General features: G+C 37.9%; 1 protein-coding gene across 1 annotated transcript in view; it reads left to right on the forward strand.

Moving 5' to 3' along the window:
• Nucleotides 1–726: 726 nt before the first annotated feature.
• The window catches only part of LOC101396112 (ATP-dependent translocase ABCB1-like), a 65445-nt gene continuing 48303 nt past the window's right edge, over nt 727–17868 (forward strand). The window contains 5 exon segments of the mRNA XM_087434052.1: nt 727–731; nt 2033–2224; nt 2642–2813; nt 11842–11966; nt 17534–17705. Coding sequence (XP_087290178.1) covers nt 727–731; nt 2033–2224; nt 2642–2813; nt 11842–11966; nt 17534–17705 — 666 coding nt within the window.

The following is a 17868-nucleotide window of genomic DNA, read 5'->3' on the forward strand; positions in this document are numbered from 1 at the left end:
TAGAGGGGTTCAAAGTGGCCTTTTAAAATGTAGTTAAATTAGGAATCACAGTTATTTTGCTATGCCTTTGTAATTATTAGTTTGCTTCCTGGGTGTTTTCAGTTATGATATGATAATGAAATCAGTCAATAGGGTCTTGTTTTCTTAACATAGCATATAGTTCTAAACAATGAAACAAAACACCCCAGAATAAATATAGTCACTCTAACCTTAACTCACCTTGGGGAAGTTTTCATTAATAATTTACCTATGTTGAAGTTTGCTCCCCAGAACAGCTTATAAAAGATGTCCACATATATGAGTTGGTGAATCAGAAGATAATGATTCCACCTTATCCTATAAATGATCTGGTAGATCTGAAGGAAATGGAGACACTTGATCATACTTTGAAAGATGAGAAGCAAGTACCTACACATATTCCTGTGCAAAGCTTTTTTCTTTTATATTAGGGAAAATAAAACAGAATGTCTTGTAATTGTCTTATAAATGCTTAAATATAAATATATTTTGTTTGAGTAAACATTGACTAATGGTTTAAAATACATTAACTGATTCTCAAAGTGTGAGTTCTTGTTAAATGCTATTTGTTTTTAGCTATCTGTTGTTATATCATTAACACGTGGATAATGAATAATTACAGAGTTATATATTAACTAAAATTTAGTATTCTAATTGCATCTTATCTGACAAATACATTGTAAATTACAAGGTGTAGGGGGCCGCACCATGGCGTAGCGCTTAGGTGTGCGGGCTCCGCTGCTGGCAGCCCAAGTTCGGATCCCAGGTGCGCACTGACACACCGAGTGTCAGGCCGTGCTGTGGCGGTGTCCCACATACAGTGGAGGGAGATCGGCCGGATGTTAGCCTAGGGCCAGTCTTCCTCAGCAAAAGAGAAGGATTGACAGATGTTAGCTCAGGGCTGATCTTGCTCACAAAAAAAAAAAAAAAGAAAATTACAAGGTGTAGCTCAGGGAAGATATGTTTACCAAGATGCCTGCTGGGTTGAACACTGAGTTGTGAACAGTAACTTCAGCAACTTTCTGGTTATTGTGTAGCCATTTTTATAGCTTCTCTGTGGTTCGTACAAACATTTTTATTTGAAAATGGCAAGTAGTAAACTTTTAAAAATGGGACTATTGATATCTTATATTTCATTTTAGAATGTTTGTCTTGAACTTAAAAATTAATTGCTTAGTAAAACCCAAGAGATATTTGCTTTCTTAAATATGAAGACTCAAAGTGAGGAAACAAATTCAACATTTCTAGATGATCAAGGGTCTAGTTTTAGAAGATGCTCATATTTTTATTGTTAGAGTTTAAACTGGAAGGACTACTCTGATTCATTAAGTATTTTAGGATGATTCATGATGGCCAGTTAGGCAGATGATATAAAAATACTTTTTATTTTCAGTTGCTCTTGGCATCCACATTCTGCCAGATTAATAGCCCAGAAGGCCAGGGGACTATTTCCATCTCTTGGTTCCACTTTCTGGGAAGTTCTGTCACTTCTTTCCATTCCCCAGTGTGCAGAAACCACCCCAAAGTGCTCATCAGCTGATATTGAGGTAATCCAGGTAGGCAGGACTACAATGGTAGATCTTACCTGATGCTGTGATGCTCCCAGGCGCCACACAAGTCTTTCACAATAACTGGCATTCTCTGAGTGCTTACTATGTGTCGGGCATTGGCCCAAAAGTGTATTACATGCATTATTGCGTTACTATTCTTATCTCCATCTCACCAATTAGAAAACTGAGGCTTAGAAAGGTTAAGCAGCTTGCCCAAGATTACACACAGCAGTTAAGAGCTGGGATTTGAGCCAAAGCAGAAACCACACTCTTAACCATTCCACACTATACTGGTGCAGACATAGCTGGATGCCGACCATCAACTCTGCTTGTTACAACCCCTTATTATCTGTTAAGGATGGCAAGATAGCTAGATAACTAAAAAAGTAAGAATCAGTGGTCTTTTTGGGAAAGAGGCATGGATTAGAAAACAGAGTATGTGCAGTATTCTTGTTGTTTTTCAGGTATGCCTATTATTACGCTGGAATCGGTGCTAGTGTGCTTGTTGCTGCCTACATTCAGGTTTCATTCTGGTGCCTGGCAGCTGGAAGACAAATACACAAGATTAGAAAACAGTTTTTTCATGCTATAATGCAACAGGAGATAGGCTGGTTTGACGTGCATGATGTTGGGGAGCTTAACACCCGGCTCACAGAGTAAGTACCCAGTTGTATGTTTAACTCAGACGTGGTTCTTATTCTTATTAAAATGAAAGCGATGTCATCAGATCTGTTAGGAGGTTAGTGCATCACTCAGAAGTAGTTATGAGACTAAAGTCCTTCTGACAGCGACCATGTCTTAGGCGTCTTTTTGTTCCCAGTACTCTAGCAGAGCATGAGTGGACCTGCGTGACTAGCCCCGAATGAGGGATTGCACTTGCCAGACTCAAGAAATCCTTGGAGAGTGTGCAGTAGAGCAACAACATGATGCCTTCTGGGGATATTTCCCAGCAAGAGCCTTGGATGTTAATTAATTTACCCCAGGCTAAAACAAACCCAAAACAACTAGATTCAGGAGAAAAGTTCTGTGTTCACAATTCTGATGTTTATTTCTAACACTATCTGTTCTTTTAGTGATGTCTCCAAAATTAATGAAGGAATTGGTGACAAAATTGGAATGTTCTTTCAGTCAATAGCAACGTTTCTCACCGGTTTTATAGTAGGATTTACACGTGGTTGGAAGCTAACCCTTGTGATTTTGGCCGTCAGTCCTTTTCTTGGACTGTCAGCTGCCATGTGGGCAAAGGTAGGTGAATCCAGATTTGGAACTGTCTCCACCCCACCCCCCACAGTGGAAGGCTGTTTCTACCAAATGATGACCCCGACTCTATACTTGATCCTTAGTTTTAAATCTTCTGTTCAAAATCAGTGGGAATAAGCAGATGCAGCCTCTGTGTCCTGCTCCTGCCAGGACTCCATGCTGTCCTGGGCCATGTGGTTATCTGGGGGAGAGATGAGAAAGAAAGAAAGAAGCAGCTCTCGTATCTCATGTTCCCCTTCATGTAAAAGGCATGCTCACCTCTTAAAGAGCTGTGTTCTGTAGTAGACAGACTCCATATTTTCACAGCAAATATGGAGTCAAGTTCAGTGAACAGCATGTGTCCCATTCAATTAACAAACATTATTGGTTTGAATGTTTTTGGTTTTGAAGATTTTGTTTAATTTGTAAACTGATTTTACAGTTTTGTCAGCATTGTAAATGGTTTTATGTTTATACAGATTTGAATGCATTGGTAGAAAATAATTTAAAAAAATACTTTCTAGTTCCATATGCATGTAAATCCTAAGCCTGCAGTTCTCTCTCCAAATCACAAAGGCAGAGCAGTACAGATGGCCCTCCCCACCCCCTCACAATGATCTTATAAAACTTATTTTCCTTTTTAAGACTGGGCATGGTGTTCATTTTAAACTGATTTAATGTAAGAGTGGGTTGTGGTGGAGAGATTGTCTCAGTATGTAATTTCTGTTGGGTTCAAAACAACTTAGAGAAAGCACTACAAATTCGTGTGACCAATGGATATAAAATAATGGAGGGCCAACCAAAGCCAAGACTAACACAAAATAAATCAAGCTGTAAGTTTTAGATTTTTGACTCTGTAGGATGGATATTGTTTTACTGTTGCAAACAGTAACTACCATTTATTGAGCATCTAGTATGTCAGGGAAATACATATGTTATCTTTCTGAAGTATAGGTATTATCTCATTTTACAGAGGAAGAACCTGAAGTTCTGAGGGTTCTCTTGATTTGCTGCTCAGAGTACCACAGAGTTTAAATGATGTTCTTGGCAGTTAAATTGCATCTCTATATCCGTCAGTTGAAATATTTGGCAAAAGCTTTGTTGTTAATTTTGTGTTAATTGATTTTGCTTTTTGCTAGAAGATTAAGCAAGTTAGGTGGCAAATCTTCATTCAGTATTTGTTGAAAAACTGTTTAAAATGTATTGATGTTCATTCTAGTTAAGAAAACAGACAGGAAGTTAATCTTTCAATAATTAATTATGCATTGTTTCACATACAGTTTATTTAATAAATGGAGCCCTAGGCTTATTGCTGGAGACCTAAGTTTTAATCCTCACTCTGCCATAAACTTTTGGTATGATTTCAAACAAATTTCTTAAATTCTCTGGTTGTTAGCCATATTAAAAAAGAAATGTGGCCTAGCCTGAGAAGCTGCTTTGTTGCTGTGAGCCGAAGGTCTCTTCTCAAACCCAGAGACACTGAGGCAAGAAGGCAAAACAGGAATGCATCGAGTCGCAAGAAGCCTCCTGGTCCAGGAAGCCTCTTTAAACTTGTTTGCTCGCGACTCTCTTCCCTCCCCCAGAGACACTGGGGCAACTAGAGAGCACACATAGGGGAAACCATCACACCCTTCCCGCACCAAATGATACCTGGTGGTCTGACCTTGAGAAACCACTTCCACTCCCTCAGGTAGCAGAAGCAGGGGCCATTAGGAGCCCCAGCAGCTCCAGATAAACCACGCTGACAAAAATAATACCACAAAGTCTCTGAATATAAAACTGCCACTGGGGGGCCAGCCCAGTAGCATAGTGGTTAAGTTCACGCACTCTACTTCAGTGGCCGGGGGTTCACCGGTTCAGACCCCAGGCGTGGACCTACGTACCACTTATCAAGCCATGGTGTGGTGGCATCCCACATACAAAGTAGAGGAAGAGGGACACAGATATTAGCTCAGGGCAGATCTTCCTCAGCAAAAAGAAGAAGACTGGCAATGGATGTTAGCTCAGAGACATTCTCCATCACACATACTCATACACACACACACACACACACACACACCCCAACCTGCCACTGGAACCACAGCTCACGAAAGTAGGCCAAGAATTGCACACTAAACCGAAACAAGGTAACTGCATCCTAAAATAAAAGATTTAAACAGGACCCAGAATCTCCTAACATAATAGAAAAAATGTCCAGGATACAATATAAAGTCACTCATTATACCAAGAACCAAGAATATCACAACTTGAATGAGAAGAAAACAATTAACTGATACCAACACTCATAAATCAGATGTTAGAATTATTTGACATGGGGGGCCGGCCCTGTGGCGCAAGCAGTTAAGTGTGCGCGTTCCACTGTGGCGGCCTGGGGTTCGCTGGTTCGGATCCTGGGCACGCACCAACGCACCACTTGTCAAGCCATGCTGTGGTGGTGTCCCATATAAAAAGTGGAGGAAGGGCCGGCCCCGTGGCTTAGCGGTTAAGTGCATGCGCTCCGCTACCGGCGGCCCGGGTTCGGATCCCGGGCGCGCACCGACACGCCGCTTCTCCCACCATGCTGAGGCCACGTCCCACATACAGCAACTAGAAGGATGTGCAACTATGACATACAACTATCTACTGGGGCTTTGGGGAAAAAAAAAAGGGAGGAGGATTGACAATAGATGTCAGCTCAGAGCCGGTCTTCCTCAGCAAAAAAAGGAGGATTAGCATGGATGTTAGCTCAGAGCTGATCTTCCTCACACACACACAAAAAAAGTCACTTGTTACCAAGAACCAAGAAAATCACAACTTGAATCAGAAGAAAACAATTAACTGAACCAACACTCAGATAAATCAGATGTAAGAATTATTTGACATGTTTTGAAACAGCCGTCATAAAAATGCTTCACTAATCATTTACAGCTTCTCTTGAAACAAAAGAAAAAAATAGAAAATATCCGCCACGAAATAGAAGTTTTAAAAAAAGGACAAAATGAAACTAGAGAAGTGAAAGATAAAACAGCAGAAATAAAAGTCATGATGGATGGGCTCAATCTGGTTGAGTGGAGATGACAGGATAGAATCAGTGTACCTGGAGACAGCACAACAGAATTCACCCACTCTGAAACAGAGAGAAAATGAAAAGAGACTCAGGGACCTATGGAAAAATAGCAAAAGATCCAACATTTGTTACCATTGAGGCCCCAAAAGAAGAGGAGAAAGAGAGTGGGGCTGAAGGAGTATTGGAAGAAATAATGGCTGAAAGCTTCCAGTATTTGGTGAAAAACAAAGCTTCAGATCCAAGAAGCTGAGCTAACCCCAAACAGAGTAAACCCCAAGAACTCCATCCCAAAGCACATCATAATTAAACTATTGAAAACTAAAGACAGAGAAGAAAATCTTGAAGTCAGCTAGAGAGAAGCACAGCACCTATAGGGGAACACCAATTTGAATGACAACATATTTCTCATCTGAAACCATGCAGGCCAGGAGGAAGTGGCATGATATTTTTCAAGTGCTCAAAGAAAAGAACTGTGTACACTGTATCTGATAAAACTGTTCTTCAGGAGTGAAGGGGAAATAAAACATTCTCAGATCAAGGAAAACTATAAGACTTTTCCACTAGCACACCTAGTGTTAAACACTGGCTAAATGAAGTTTTTCAAACAGAAGGGAAATGATAAAAGGAATATTGGAAGATCAGGAAGGGAAAAGGAACAACAGAAAGAACAGAAATTTGGGAATATACAATAGACTCTCCTTTTCCCTGAGAGATTTCTAAATTATATTTGATGATTGAACCAAGAAAACCAAGTGGTAAAATATTGATGCCAGTAGATTTTTATAAGTCACATATGAATATTATAGAGCAACCATTATGAAACACAAGCAAAAAGATATATTTGAAAACACTATAAATAAATCAAGATTGAATCCTAAAACTTGATCAAGTAACCTGCAAGAAGGCAAGAAAAGAGAAGCAGAGGAATGAGAACCAGAGGAAACAAATAGAAAACAAATAATAAAATGGTACACATAACTGCTAATATACCACCAATTACTTTAAATTGAAACAGTTTAAATATACCAATTAAAAGAGAAATTGGCAGAGTGGATTAAAAAAACATGACCCAACTATATGCTGCTTACAAGAAACTTAGTTCAAATTCAACAACATAGGTAACGTGAAAGTAACAGGATAGTAAAAGATATGCCATACAAACATTAAGTTAAGAAAAAGAGTGGCTATATTAATACCTGATAATGTGCACTTCAGTATGAAGAAAATTACTATTAAAAAAGAGGAACATAATGATAAAAGAATCAATCCACTGGAAAGACGTAATAATCCTAAATGTGTATGCACCAAATAACATAGCCTCAAAATACATGAAGTAGTGTTCGGCCCCGTGGCATAGTGGTTAAGTTCGCATGCTTTGCTGCAGAGGCCCGGGGTTCATGGGTTCAGATCCTGGGCGCGGACCTACACACCACTCATCAAGCCATGTTGTGGCAGCATCCCATATACAGAGTAGAGGAGGATGGGCACAGATGTTAGCTCAGGTCTAATCTTCCTCAGCAAGAAGAGGAGGACTGGCCACAGATTTTAGCTCAGGGCTAACCTTCCTCACCAAAAAAAGCCCCGCAAAAAAAACAAACCACAAAAATCATGAAGTAAAAACTGAGAGAGTTGAAAGGATAAATAGAAATTATAGTTGGAGACTTCAACACCCCCCTCTCTGCACTAATAGAAGTACTAGACTAAAGGCAGCTTGTCTGCCTTGATCTGACCAACACAATCAACCATTCGGATCTAATTGGCATTTATAAAACACTGTACCCAACGACAGCAGGATACACAATTAAAAATTCCACAATATCGATCATATCCTGGATTATAAAACAAACCTCAATAAATTGAAAAGAGTTGAAACCATAAAGTGTGTTTTCTCTGACTACAGTGGCATCACACTAGAACAAATAACTGAACGACCATGAGAAAAATCTGTAAACATGTGGGAATTAAGTAATACATTTTTAAATAATCCATGGATTAGAAGGGACGTTTCAAAGGAAAAAGTACATATAACTAAATGAAAACAAAAACCAAAACATCAAAATATTTGGGATGCAGCTAAAGAAGAGCTGAGGGAAGTTTATAGCATTAAATGTCTACATTAGAAATGAGGAAAGGTCTCAAATCAGTAATATAAGTTCCAACCTCAAGAAACTAGAAAAAGAAGAGCAAAATAAAACTAAGTCAAGGAGAAGAAGAAGAAAATAAAAGCAAGAGCAGAAATCAGTGAAAGTGAAAGTAGAGAATAATAGAGAAAATCAATAAAACAGAAAGCTGGTTCTTCGAAAAAATCAATAAGAAGACACAAATCACAGTATCAAGAATGAAATAAAGGATGTCACTAAAAATCCCACAGACATTAAAAAGATAATAAGGGAATACTACAAAAAACTTTGCCCTCATAAATTTGAAAACTTAGAGATCAAATCCTTGATAACTACAAACTACCAACACCCAACTACAATGAAATAGATGATCTAAATAGCCCTGTAATCATTAAAGAAATTATTTTGTAATTTCACAGCTCTTGAGAAAGAATTCTTCAGGCTTAGATGATTTTACCAGAAAATTCTACCAGACATTTAAAGAAGAATTAATATCAATTTCATACAATCTCTCCCAGAAGAGAGAACACTTTCTCTTCTTTCCCCCAGAAGAAAGAACATTTTCCAACTCATTTAATAAAGTCAGTACAGTCATGCCCCACATAATGAAGTTTCAGTCAACTACAGATCACATATACGACAGTGGTCCCTTAAGATTCGTACCGTATAGTCTAGCTGTGTAGCAGGTTTGTGTAAGTACACTCTGTGATGTTCACACAATGACGAAATGGCCTGATAATGCGTTTCTCAGAACATGTCCCTGTTGTTAAGCAATAGATGACTGTATTACCCTGATACTAAAACCTGACAAAGGAAATACAAAAAAAGAAAACTGCAGACCAATACCTTTCATGGGCTAAGAACAAAAATTTCTCAATAACTTATTAGCAAACCAAATCCAGCCATATTTCAAAAGAATAATATACCATGACCAAATGGGGTTTGTTTCAGCTATACAAGACTAGTTCATTATTTGAAAATCAATCAATGTAATCTACTATATCAATAAGCTAATGAGAAAAAACCATATGATCATATCAATGGACACAGAAAACATTTGACAATATCCAACACCCATTGATGGTAAAAAAACTCTCAGCAAGTCAAGAACAGAGGGATACTACCTCAAATTGGTGAAGATCATCTGCAAAACCCTACAGCTAATAATCATATTTAAGTGAAAGGTTGAATACTTTTCCCCTAAAATTGGGAATAAGGAAGGCAAGGAAGTCTGCTCTCACCACTCTTTTTCAGCAAAGTACTAGAACATCTAGCGATTGCAGTCAGGCAAGAAAAAGAAATAAAAGGTATACAAAATGGGAAGGAAGAAATAAAACTATATGTATTTATAGATTGCATAATTTTATACGTAGAAAATCCCAAGGAATCTATAAACAATCTCCTAGAACTAATAACTGAGTTTGGAAACGTCACAGGATACCAGATCAATTACATTTCTACATACTAACAATGAACATGCATAAACCAAAATTTAAATATTAAATTAAAATTAATACCATTTATAATCACTCCAAATAAAATGAAATACTTAGCTATACACTTAGCAAAACATAGAAGGATCTGTATGGTGAAAATTATTAAATGCTGAGGAAAGAAATCAAGGCTAATGAAATGGATAGACATAGTGTGTTTATGGATTGGAAGACTCAACATAGTAAAGATGTCAGTGCTTTCCAAACTCATCTGCAGGTTTAAGGCATTTCCTGTGAAAAACTTTTAGTAAGGTTTTTTGTAGACATAGACAAGCAAGCTTATTCTAAAATTTATATGAAAAGACACAGGCCCTAGAATAGTTAAAACAATCTTGACAAAGAAGAATAAAGTGACAGGAACAAGTCTACCTGATATGAAGCTTACTATATAGCTATAGTATATTGGTGGAGGGATAGACACATAAATCAATGAAACAATAGAGAACCCAGAAATAGACTTACGCAAATATGCCCAGCTGATTTTTGACAAAGGTACAAAAGCAATTCAATAGAGGAAGAATAGCCTTTTCCACAAATAGCGCTGGAGCAATTGGATATCCACAGACAAAAAAAAAAAAGAACCTCCACCTAAACCTTACATTGTAAATAAAAATTACCTAAAAACAGTTCATGGATTTATATGTAAAATGTAAGCTGTGGAACTTTTAGAAAAAAACATAGGAGAAATTATTTGGGATCTTGGCCTAGGCAAAGAGTTCTTAGACTTGACACTAAAAGCTCCATCCTTAAAAAGAAAAATGTATAAATTAGATTTCATCAAAATTAAAAAGTTTTGCTCTGTGAAAGTCATGTGAGGAGGGTGAAAAGATAAGCTACAGACTGGGAAAAAATGATACACAAAGCACATACCTGACAAAGGACTAGTATCTGTGATACGTAAAGAACCCTCAAAACACAATAGTAAAAAACAAACCCATTAGAGAATGGGCAAAAGATATGAACAGACTTTTTATCAAAGAGGATATACAGATGGCAAGTAAGCACATGAAAACTTGTTCAGCATCATTAGCCATCAGTGAAAAGCATATTAAACTACAATGAGATATCACTACACATCACAGAATGGCTAAAATAGAAAATGGTGAGGGTGTCCTAGTGGTTAATGTAACTACATTAGTGGTTACTAAATGTTCATTTGCCTTCACCCACCCATTCCCACGTCTATCATAGCTCCTTTTACTGTCACACTCAGCAAAGGAAGAAATGCACTGGTAAAATCAAAACAAGTTTGAGATTTTCTGATAGTATGGAATAGACTGATATTACTTATACAAACGAGTCCACAAATGCCTGTAAATTATTTATTGAAAAAGTGTAACACTATTTAATCAGAATTTTATTATGAATTGTTTTTGTGTATAATCTTTAGTTGGATGGTTGACTACTTAGGCATCCCAGGTACAAATAGTAACCTTAGTCCTTGCCCTGCCAGTTGATCCAATTTTCCTAATAGGGCCCTCTGGGACCCCAGTTCACATGTCAGTGGCTGGGTTCCGAGACAGAGACAGTCACTCCAGTGGCTGTTAATTCAGGCTTTGAAGCTGTTACGTACTCAGCCTTGAATCCTGGATATTTCACTTATTAGCCAATTACTTAACCTCTTCATCCCTCCGGTTCCTCATATATAAAATGGGGGAAATAATACCTACTTTAATGTCCAATTGAGAAGAATTAAGTGAGATCCTGTGTATAAAAAGTACCCAGTACTCTTCCTTCCATGGAATTAATGCTCAGGAAGCAAACAGAAGGATCAAAGAGCATCCATAAAACAAAGACCTCCCTGTGGCTGAATGTATTGCTTTGCTTAGGAGCACCAGCAAAGGGAACTCTCTGCTTCCCTTGGCATGTGAAACCTTCTGGAAGTCCTGTCAGAGCACAGTGCTTGGTCCCCTGCGTTCTTCTGGCCTCCCACCTTCACACTTCTGAACCAGAGTACCATTAGCGATTGTGTGTTGAGCACACACCGTATTTCCTTAATATAATGCCTTTTTTTCTATTTTTGTTAATGACTATAGTCTATACCCCCTTTTATGAAATTTAAGATCTCCCAAAAGTCCCAGTTTTATTTATTAGATGAGGATCCATGAGGTATTTAGTGAGAAAATAAAAATTTTAATTTTTTAATTAATTTAATTTTTGGATCATCTCAGTCCAAAAGGTATTTAAAGTGGCTTACAAAGTGAATATGTATACTAAAAAATAGAACATCATGACCAAAGATGAGTAAAACATTTGGTTCTATGTGCCTATGAACATACAAGCAGCATTTGTGTATATATTTATTTTTAATTTACAAAAGATAAAACTAACTTGTTAAAGAATTTTAAATGGTCTGAAATTGCATTTTTAAACAGATACTCTCGTCATTTACTAATCGAGAACTCTTGGCGTATGCAAAAGCTGGAGCAGTCGCTGAAGAGGTCTTGGCAGCAATCAGAACTGTGATTGCGTTTGGAGGACAGAAGAAAGAACTGGAAAGGTTTGAGTTTCTTTTTTTAAGTTGATAGAAATGTTAAATTCTGTGTCATCTTATATGCCTTTCAGGTTGACATTGTTGATTACAAGGGTATTCTCCAATATATATGTTCCCTTAAATAGTTTCATGGATATTCTACGGCATAGGTAATATTCTGGAAAAGTTATAATTCTAGCTGTACTCTTCTCATATCTGCTAATTCAAAGCATTTTCTCAGGTTTGCTAGGTGGCTAGTGACATAAAATAGTTTCTTTTTTTTCTTTTTTTGGTGAGGGAAGATTGGCCCCGAGCTAACATCTCTGCCAATCTTCCTCTATTTTGTATGTCAGACGCCATCATATCATGGCTTGGATGGATGAGAGGTGTGTAGGTCTATGCCCAGGATCCAAACCCACAAACTCTGGGCCACTGAAGCAGAGTGCACAAACTTAACCACTACACCACCGGGCCGGCCCCATAAAATAGTTTCTTAAGGCTGAAACATATTTTATGTATCTCTGATGATAATGTTTTTCCTCATCAAGTTAATTCTTGATTCTCTAAGATTGAAGGAGTATTTTATGTAAGATCTATGGGGACATTTTATTTCCTTTTTTTTTTTTTTTTTGGTGAGGAAGATTGGCCCTGAGCTAACATCCGCCAATCCTCCTCTTTTTGCTGAGGAAGACTAGCTCTGGGCTAACATCAATGCCCATCTTCCTCCACTTTATATGGGACGCCGCCACAGCATGGCCTGACAAGCGGTGCGTTGGTGCACGCCCGGGATCCGAACCAGCGAACCCCAGGCCGCCACAGCGGACCGTGCGCACTCAACCACTTGCGCCACCGGGCTGGCCTATGGGGACATTTTAATCTTTGGTTCGTGTCTTGTTGCCCCAGCCCCTAATGATTTGGGTTATGCGCCATGATTTGGAAGATAAAAACATAACTAAAAAGCACATTTGTACAAAAGTTCAAGATCTCTTTTATTATGTATTATTTAGCATTTTCCTTGCAACTATCCTTTTTATTAGATTTCTGAGAGTGTAGATGGTAATTTATTGAAATTTTTTATTTATCAGATCCATTGATTTCTAAGCAGTGACAGACTTTAAAATTGAATATATTTTATAATAATGTTCTGATAGTATAGTATTTTCATGTTATGAATATATATATTTTGAAATAAGAAAAGTCAACTACATTGTTTGGGAGGTTATACATTGTTTGGTAGAGCCATAAATAAGAACAAGGGATTTTTATAAGTGAGAATAATGGTTCCCTCTGGGGCAGATGAGGAGTTGCTAATAAGAGTGGGACACATGGCGGAGGCTTCTGTGGCTCTGGCCGTGTTCTGTTTCTAGACCTCACTTGTGCTTACATGGGTGTTCTCTGTATAAATTATTCTTTAAACTGCACATGTGTGTTTGGAGTACACTTTTGTTGATATATTTAATACCCACAAAGATATCCTCCGAGAATAATTTGTGATGGCTAAGTACCTATCATAGTAAAGGAAAGCATTATCTATGTTATAGCTCAATTTGTGCTAAGGCTTTGCTTTTGCCTTAAAATATGTCTGACTAATAAAATGGGAAGTCTGCTCTAATGACCAGGCAAACATCCAGTCAAATCCATACAGCTCTCCTCTCTTGGAGCCAACATTCTAGCAGGGAGAGGGGAAGGGTACGAACAACCACAAATAAACAAAAGATGTAGTATACCAGTTGAGGTCAATATTATTTGGGGAAATGAAATACACTGTTAGAGTCATAGGGGGTACTATTTAGAGAGATTATTCACAGAAGTTCTTTCCAAATAGTTAATGTTTGAGTAGACACAGAAAGAAGTTTGAACTTTGGATCCTTTTCCAGTTTTCCTCATTGGAAAGGTGGACCAGAAAAAGAATACATCCACCAGCATAGGGAGACAGACAAAGCTTATGTGCTTCTGCCTAGTTTCTGAGCTGGGGGAGAGCATCTGTCCAGAGAAATCAAAATCTCAGGCCTCCCCCTCAGGTGCATTTAGAGTCTGAATTTATAATTCTCTGTGGATTAGGGAGCTATCTCTCCCCAAAGCTGAGGATTTCACATTAAAAACGAATCCTAGTCCAGTGATACCACTAGGGTGTCTGGTAGAAGAGAAGAAAAATTGTTGAAAATTAATGAATTGAGCCTCCAGTTAAGAACTTAGAACAACATGTATAGACTATGAGGGTATTATGCTAAGTGAAATAAGTCAGACAGAAAAAGACAAATACCTTATGATTTCTCTCATGTGTGGAAGATAAAAAAACAAAGATAGATACAGAGAATGCATTGGTGGTTACCAGAGAAGGTGATGGGGGGAGGGTGAAAGAGGTTAAGGGGCACATATGTATGGTGACGGGTGGAACTTAGACTTTTGCTGGTGAACATGATGTCGTCTACACAAAGAGTATACGAGGAGGGGAAATTTACTTTAAATATGTTTGTCCGGGAGGCATCTTTGAGGAGGTTTCATATAGACTGAGCCCTGAGGGATGAGGAAAACCCTGCTGTAGTGGGAGTAGGGATAGAAGAGTCTCCCAGATTTCCTGAGGTGGCAAAGACTTTGGTATGTTCTAGGAACTATTCTAAGGCTTGTGTGACTGGAGCTCAGTTGAGTGAGGGGAGACTGAGGTGAAGAGAGGCTGTCGAAGGTGGGTGGGGCCAGAACTTGAGGATTTGCAGGCCATGGTGAGGAGTTAGGATTTTATTCCAAGGGCACTGGGAAGCAGTTGAGGATCCTAAAGAAGGGAATGACTATCCATGTTATGTTTTAAGAGAATTTCTCTGTCTGTAAGTGTCTGGTGAATGGACGAGAGCAGTCAGAGTGGAAGCAGGGAGAACATTGCAAAGGCTGTTGTAACGGTCCAGGAGGAAGGGCTTGTGGTGGCCTGATCAGGACCTCAGGTGGGAGAGGGGTGACAAGTACATAGATACGGGATGTTTTCGAAGTAGAATTCATAAAACTATCTTAGACCAAATATAATCTTTCAGTTTTCTTTCTCGTTCTACCTCTTCCCTTCTCTGCTTCCACCAACACAAGTAACTAAGGTCTTAGTCTTTCTCTTCAAATTAGCAGCTGCAGGAGGAAGCTGGCTGTGTTGGAATGGAAATTTAAGCAGAATTTAAGATGAATTAAATTCAGTACTATAGAATAGTTTTCTTCCCCTGATTTAAAAACATCTTTCTCTCTTGTGTTTGCAAATGTTTACCTATTAGTATTGATTTCTGTTTGCTTAACTATAGTTATTCCTTGCTCTTGTAAGTGGCTGTTTGCATCACTGATAAATATTTTCATAATATTTAAGAAGAAGAATCTTTTCTAAATATCAATGTTTTGTTTCGTAACTTTAGGCCATTTTAGGAACTCCTGCTTTAATTACCGTTTTTATACTAATGCTTTTAATGAATGGATGATTTTAATATCTGGTTTTGTATTGTGACATTTTTATTGAAATGCTAATCAAAAAGCCTGTGTAAAAGGCGTATTGTTTGTGTCTTCTCCCTCCTTACCCCTTTCATTTCTTCATTTATCTTTTCTGGTATCTAAATGATTTTCTTCCTTACTGTTGTTTTTTCCTGTGCAAGTGTTTCTTCTGGCTGCATGGGACAACAACATATGAGTGAAATGATTTCTGCATTAGTCTCGGTAAGCAAAAATGAAAGAAAGGAGAACACAGGGTGTGAGTCACAAGCGTTCAAGTTCCTTAAATGTAATCGTGTATAATTTATGTCTAGTAGTAACTTTCACCTCAGATCAACTCATGAAGTGGGAGATATATATGTATCCACCATTGAAACATGTTTCTCAAAAATAATTTTTTGTTCAAAGATTATAACTGGCAAGTTGAGGGACATTTCTGTAGGGAAAAACTCTAATAATACGTTACTATTTTATCACTATAAAGTTCTGTTTCAATTTGGTCATCAGGGGACATGGTGGTCACGTAAATTTCATTTGGCTTGCTTTTGTAACTGGTAAAGTAGCTGGTTAAAAAAAAGTCATGAAGGCAAGAAAGAATGCATGCTTGTAGCTGAGCAGGGCTTGAACTCTGCTGACATTTAATGGAACAAATCCTCCAAATAAAATTAATAATAATATTTATATAGTCATGTTTTTATGGATTAAAGACCTCAGAATATGAATTCTGTGTGGAAGTAAGTTCTTTCATTTCAACGATTATGAACTCCTTCTTTCTGCAAGGCAGTGTTCTAAGTTCTGCAGGGAGTTGTGATTAAGAGGATGAAGACAAATTTAAGGCTCAATTATAATCTGTCTTATTTCTCTAATAATTTTACCTTGATTCTATATTTGCAAAAATCCTTCTTTTTCTTTGAATCTGGGTGCCGTTAGCTTATCTCCACATCTCTCTTCTTAAGCAGAAGAGTCTTCTATGTTCCTTTCAAATGAAAGTAAAGTTACAGACACCATCTCCTTTAACTTTAACATTAGAAATTAACTGCTCTCCAAGGGTTTAAAAAGTACTAGAGTTATCATCTGGGAGTCAGCTTGAAGTCATTAGAATTGGAGAGAGAAAATCTGTCAGTAGTCTCCGGCAATGTTTTTGTTTTTTGTTTGCTGCCTTGCTTTTGCCCTCTTTTGTGTAATTCCCTGTATTTGCTCTATGAAGTATTAATGGGTGTTCTCCAAGTTTGGCGAATACAGTGCACACCTTTGTGCTGTGTACAGGTTACAGGCTTATAGATGTGCTGAGATCTTGATTTGCTCAGCCTATGAAGCAGCCAGAAGGCCTTGGGTGGCCCGAGCCCCTTTCTCCAGTGGTGAGCAGCCATGACATGACCAATGTTGGGAAGCATTGAGAGAGGGAAAGGGATGTAGGCAATGTGCAGAAAGGCTAAGGAAGGGGACATGGATAAGTAATGATGGATTAATATACATTTTTAAGCCAAATAATTTTTGCACGTCAGTGATTTTAAAAATAAACTTTTTGGAAATAAGATAAACTATATAGTTTATTTAAATGTAAAAAGTATTAGATAGCAATTCAAAGCTCTCGTAATGCTCTCGCACATGTATCCTCTCAGTTGGTCCTTCCAGCAGTCCCAGGGGGACGCAGGATGGAGAGCACACTATCTCCAAAGTTTCTTTAATGTTCAGAGATTTAAAGGACTTACTCATGTTGAGCACTTTCTAGCATTATATCTTCATTTTATTAATAAATTTAGAAGGCATGCAGATTTTAAAGGGAAAACGGAAGTGTTTTCATAGCTTCTAATTTTGTCTTGTGTATGAAGCAGTGCAAGTTCTGGAAGTTTGCTAAATATGACTTCACTTATTTCACTATCGCTAAGGCCAGAGAAGGAGCTTTTAGAAGACTCCCTTCCAAATTACTTAATATCTATAAGCCTCAGTTTCCTGTTCTGCAAGAAGGGATTAACACAGAACTAATATCATAGGGTCAATGTATGGACAAAAGAGAAAATACATGTACAACGCCTGCCACAGGGCTGGGCACTTTCTAAGTACTCAATAACCGTCATGCTATATTGACCCATTTAATAAGATTTGTGAGTATATGTGATGGTTTTTGTTACTTCTCCCAGGTACAACAAAAATTTAGAAGAAGCTAAAAGAATTGGGATAAAGAAAGCTATTACAGTCAATGTTTCTATGGGTGCTGCTTACCTATTGGTCTTTGCATCATATGCCCTGTCATTCTGGTATGGGACCTCCTTGGTCATCTCAGAAGAATATTCTATTGGGCAAGTACTCACTGTAAGTGATGCTATATTAAGATATGAATCAATATTAAAAATGCCGATGAAATTGAGTGGTGTTGGCTTGACTGTAGGAGAATACACGTTGAAGAACTACTGAATAATACAAAGAGACACGCACTATTAGGTTAAAAAGTGGAAAGGAAATTGGATGTATTTGA

This window comes from Ceratotherium simum, chromosome 1 (genome assembly GCF_057802395.1).
Source record: "Ceratotherium simum simum isolate JZ-2026a chromosome 1, ASM5780239v1, whole genome shotgun sequence".
Classification (NCBI taxonomy): domain Eukaryota; kingdom Metazoa; phylum Chordata; class Mammalia; order Perissodactyla; family Rhinocerotidae; genus Ceratotherium; species Ceratotherium simum.